The sequence below is a fragment of the Fukomys damarensis genome, unplaced genomic scaffold, assembly GCF_012274545.1.
Source record: "Fukomys damarensis isolate Sample0158 unplaced genomic scaffold, DMR_v1.0_HiC HiC_scaffold_20, whole genome shotgun sequence".
NCBI classification, from domain to species: Eukaryota; Metazoa; Chordata; class Mammalia; order Rodentia; family Bathyergidae; genus Fukomys; species Fukomys damarensis.
The window spans coordinates 819,163-824,042 of record NW_022900932.1 but is presented as its reverse complement, the minus strand read 5'-3'; the positions used below and the strand labels follow the sequence as shown (position 1 = coordinate 824,042).

Sequence of the window (4,880 nt, the reverse complement as noted above, 5' to 3'; positions counted from 1 at the left end):
GGAGGCCGTGGGGTGGTCAGAGTGGCCTTAGAGCTCGGGGTCTAGAAAGGAAAGAAAGGGGTGCCGGGGTGGTGGGACCGAGCGGGATCTTAGCCGGGATGGGGTAGCAGCGAGGGAGGAGCCAGTCATCCCTTCTGGGGAAAAGCAGTGAGGATGTAGCCAGAGACGGGGGTGGAAACCCAAGGCTGGGCCTCGGGGCTAAGCGGCTCGGGTGAGGTCGGGAGCTGGCGCTTCTGTCCAGGACTCAGCTGCCCGGGTCCCTCGGGTGCAGCCCTGGTGGCCAGGCCTGGGCCGCGCCTCGATCGGGAAGGACCCAGGAATCATGGCTTGGTGGCGCCCGGCTGGGCTTCCGCCGGCCCTTCCTGAGCCGTGGAGAGAGCTCTGGAGATTGGGCTCGGGGGCCCTGCGCTGGGGGCCTTCGCTCTGCCCTCCGGCCCGCAGCCCCGGGGATCCTAGAAACCGGAGGAGCAGGGTAAAGACATTGCTCGGAACCCTAAAGTAGGGGTGCAGCCTGGTACCTCCCGCAGGCTCTAATCTCGGTAAACTCTGCGCGCACTGTCAGGAGTAGGATTGGCACAAGCGAGCGGTCGGGTACCGCCTGCCCTTTTCAGGGAAGAAACTGCTTACGGTGGTGGAGGGGACCTGGCTGTAATTTAAGGATTATGACTGCGTTGTGGAGGCTTTCTCTTGGGAAGGTGGCCTGGAAATTGAGTCGGAGTATCTTTGTCTCCTGTTGTCCAGGGGAACATAGACGGCCGGAGACAGAACCCAGGGCTTCCCAATACCGGGGAGATGTTGCCACCTTCAGGTCAGCGGGGCGCCAGGGGGACGGTGCACCGCCACTCCCCAGAAAACTGACTTCCTGCTCCTGTGACTCTCCAGGTTTCTCCGGGCTGGTTCCCCCTTCCCACTTCCAAGCCCGGCCCTTTCCTCTTCAGCCCAGAGTGGCGCCAACCTGGGGCTCAGATGTACCTCTCACCCAGCCCCCGGCCCATCAAGTTGTCTCAGAGAGACAGCAGAGGCCTCTGGTGGCCCCGTGGGAACAGGATGTTTCTGGCGATTGCCGAGGGCCAGGTCGGAGAGGCAGGTAGGGATCCATCCCCACCATTTTCTGAGTCGCTTGCTAGTGACCTTCACTTACACAGTTCCTTACCTTATTCTGGCCCTGGTTCCATTACTTGTGCGTTTTTACATAGGCCATTGTTTGTTCCAACTGCATAAATAATAAGCTCATGTGTTAGACACTTGAGATGGTAATAATAAAAACGAATAAGAAACTTCTGACTCCATTAATAAAGCATTTACCTGGGTATGAGGGTGCATGCCTGTAATTCCAGTACTCAGGATGCTGAGGCACCATGAATTGGAGCCCAGCTTGGGCTAAATATTGAATTCAAGGCCAATCTGAACTGCATAGTGAGACTATCGCTTTTCTTTTTCTTGATACTGGAGATCAAACTTAGGACATTGCACTTGCCAGGCTGACGCAAGAGGTGCTACTGACCTAAATCCCAGGTCCTCTTTTTTATTTATTTATTTATTTAGTTTTTGGTACTGGAGATGGAATTTGGGACCTTGCACTCATGAGGCAGGTGGTGGCACCACTGAGCTAAATCCCCAGCCCTTTTTTTTTGAGACAAGGTTTCACTACAAGCATATGCCACTATGCCTGGTAACCCTGTCTCCAAAAAAGGAAAAAGTCAATTAATAAGGAATTCAAATATCAAAAAGATGGGAGAAGTTGACCAGCAGTTAATGGAAGCACAGTCTAAAGCTAGCTGCAGGGCAGAGAGACCTGGGCTATTCTAACCCAAGGGCTGAAGAAAGCCTTTATGGAGACCATGCCATCGGCGCAGGCCGGGCTTCCTGTGAATGTTCTGGAAATTCTCCTGCTGCGTCTTTTCCTAAATGTACGGAGTGTCGATCTGCCACACTTTGAACCCAAAGCGGGATTACCCAGGCAGGAAGGAGTACTAGACTGGTGTCGGGAGACAGATTCTGTTTCTAGGTTGGGGTCTGTAGCAAATCACTTTCCTTGCTCATGGATCCCTTTGATTTAAACAAAACCCCTGTGGTTCTCGGTGAGGGAGCTGTCTCAGGAGCCGTGTTACACGCTGGTTTAAACTTTGTGAACCCAGAGTGTTCTCCTGGGTTCAGGACCCTGTCCCTCACTGAGGTGCGGCTCTCGGACTCTTCACACAGTGCTCATGTTCACTGAAGGCCTGCAGCTGGCGCCCGGTCTGGCTGTATAGGCGCTGGGAACTCGAGACGCCCCACCCAGGGCTTCTGTCGCTTCTTGCCCTTAAACCAGAGCTCAAAGGTTTCTGGGTGCTTTTCTAACTGTTCCACACAGAATGCTGTGCTCATGATGTGCATGCAGATGTTTAATACACCTGCCTGTGTGTAGCTCTCTCCAGAATTCACGGCCCACGATTTCCCGGCCCTTAGGCCCTGTGAGCCCTGACTGGCGCCCAGAGTACAGAGTCCCCACTGCCCAGCGTCACCCCCACACATGTGAGCACGGGTGGCTCTTCCTACAGTTGCCACCTTTACCTCTACCCACGGCACCCACGCCTCCCTCGAGCCGCCCTGTCTTTGAAGGTCGCTGGAGCTGGTGGGATCGCAGGCCCTGAGCGAGCAGGCGGAGCTCATCTCTCGGCAGCTGCAGGAGCTGCGGCGGCTGGAGGAGGAGGTGCGGGGCCTGCGGGAGACCTTGCTGCAGCAGAAGATGAGACTGGAGGCCCAGGCTGTGGAGCTGGAGGCACTGGCGTGGGCCGAGAAGGCCAGCCAAGTCGAGGCCGAGGGCCTGCGCGCCGCCTTGGCCGGGGCCGAGGTTGTCCGGAAAAACCTGGAGGAGGGGAGCCAGCGGGAGCTGGAGGAGGTTCAGAGGCTGCACCAAGAGCAGGTGCGCTCAGGGTGGGAGGGATGCAGATTGGTGACGGACTGGAGAGCGGGTGTCAAGGCCCCGGAGCAGCAGAGCCCTGGGGTCTCCCTCCAAGGACAGCTGGTGGGGGGGGCTTTCTCAGATTGCGCTTGTTTCTTGGGGCTCGATGGCTTCCCATCACCCAAAGGCCTCCTTCCCCTTTAGTAAGAAGTAGTTTTCCTCCCTGTTTTACCCCAGGTGAAAGGGGCAGAGGACTCGGGGGTATCAGGCAGGAAGCTCAGGCTGCTCTGCACCCTGAGACAGGAACTGGTGTCCCTGAGCTCCTGGATGGAGCTGGAGCCCAGCTGATGCGTGGGTCCCTCTGAGGTCCACAACGGGGTGTGGGCGGGTCGGGGTCAAGGCAGGGGAGGCTTGGGAGACCTGGGAGGCCCCGATTTCGGCGCACCGGGCCCTGCTGAGCGTGCTCTTCTCCCCACAGCTGTGCTGCCTGACGCAGGCTCACCAGGAGGCTCTGGCCGGTTTGACCGGCAGGGCCGAGGGCTTGGAGAAGTCTCTGAGTGGCATGGAAGCCAGGAGGGCAGAGGAAGCCAAGGAGCTGGCTGCAGCCCGCAGTGAGGCTGATCTGCTGCGGAGGCAGCTGAGGTAAGCGCGGGCGGTGCCCAAGGGGTCCCAGTGGTTGGAGGCTGGGGGTCTCCAGGCTGCCTCACTGACGGCTGCTCTGTTCCTACCCTGACCCCAGCAAGACCCAGGAAGACTTGGAGGCTCAGGTGGCCCTGGTTGAGAATCTGCGGAAATACGTGGGGGAGCAAGTCCCTCCCGAAGCCGGCAGCCAGGCGTGGGAACCCCAGCGGCAGGCGCTCCTGGACGCCGTGCAGGTGGGAGAGTCGGGCATGGCCTTGGGGCCGTGGGGCTTCAGGTCTGGGCCTGGTGTGGCCCTTGGAGGAGACTTGCAGGGTCTGTGCAGGCCTGAGACAGGCACTTCCGCCCCCCAGCACCTGCAGGAGGACCGGGCCAGCCTGCGTGCCACCGCCGAGCTGCTGCAAGTGCGCGTGCAGAGCCTCACGTGTGTGCTCGCCCTGCAGGAAGAGGAGCTGACCAGGAAGGTAGGCACCCAGTGGGTGGCAGGCCGGGTGTGCAGCCAGGACCCTCGCAGGCCTTCCGGTGCCTGGGCCACCAGCTTCTGCTGTGACTTCTGCTGCTCACGCAGAACAGAGGTGCTGAGGACCAGTGGCATCTCTCCTCTGCTCCGCCAAGAGCCCACACCTCCTCCTGTCCCCAGCTCCCGCCGTCAGACTCCCTGGAGCCCGAGTGTGTGAAGAAGCACCAGTCTCTGCTGAGCCGCTGGCGGGAGAAGGTGTTTGCCCTCCTGGTACAGCTCAGGTCCCAGGAGCTGGAGCACAGAGACTCCCAGAAGGCGCTGCAGGGACGGGTCAGTGTCCCCGCCCCTCCGCATCCTTCCCCAGGCTCCTTGCACGAGGTTGCCATTCACTCCTTAAATACTTCCTGAAGCAGGGCGGTGTGGCACATGCCTGTAATCTCAGCACGCTGGGAGGCTGAGGCGGGAGGGTCCCAAGTTCCAGCCCAGCCTGGGCAATTTAAAAAGACCCTGTCTCAAAATAAAGTTTAGAAAAGAAAAGAGAGAGAGCGCGCAAAATGCTGGGCATGTAGCTCTTGCAAAAGCAAAAAATAAAAAAGTTATGGAACGATCCAGGAGCACGCATCCCAGGATGGAGACTGAACAAGGCGGTGAGGGAGCAGCAAACAAGCATGTACTCTGTAAGGACAGATTTTTTTCCAAGGGCACCCGATGGCGTAGCTGGTAGCAGGGTGGCCTTGGGGGACCCTGCGCAGCTCCCGGTCCTCCACCAGGTGGCAGAGCTCCAGGAGCAGGTGACAGCCCAGAGCCAGGAGCGGGCCATCCTGCACCGCTGCCTGCAGGACAGAGCCGCGGAAGTGGACGTGGAGCGGATGGGTGCCAAGGTCGGTGCCGAGGCAG

The 4,880-nt window shown here is 59.2% G+C and overlaps 1 protein-coding gene across 1 annotated transcript in view; it reads left to right on the top strand.

Annotated features, from left to right (window-relative positions):
• The first annotated feature begins 17 nt into the window (after positions 1-17).
• The window catches only part of Cchcr1 (coiled-coil alpha-helical rod protein 1), a 12,041-nt gene continuing 7,178 nt past the window's right edge, over positions 18-4,880 (top strand). The window contains exons 1-9 of the mRNA XM_010643473.3: positions 18-472; positions 742-808; positions 883-1,087; positions 2,602-2,905; positions 3,363-3,526; positions 3,624-3,759; positions 3,877-3,987; positions 4,164-4,313; positions 4,754-4,876. Of these exons, the coding sequence (XP_010641775.1) occupies positions 323-472; positions 742-808; positions 883-1,087; positions 2,602-2,905; positions 3,363-3,526; positions 3,624-3,759; positions 3,877-3,987; positions 4,164-4,313; positions 4,754-4,876 (1,410 nt within the window). The 5' untranslated portion in view covers positions 18-322. The remainder of the gene's footprint in view (positions 473-741; positions 809-882; positions 1,088-2,601; positions 2,906-3,362; positions 3,527-3,623; positions 3,760-3,876; positions 3,988-4,163; positions 4,314-4,753; positions 4,877-4,880) is intronic.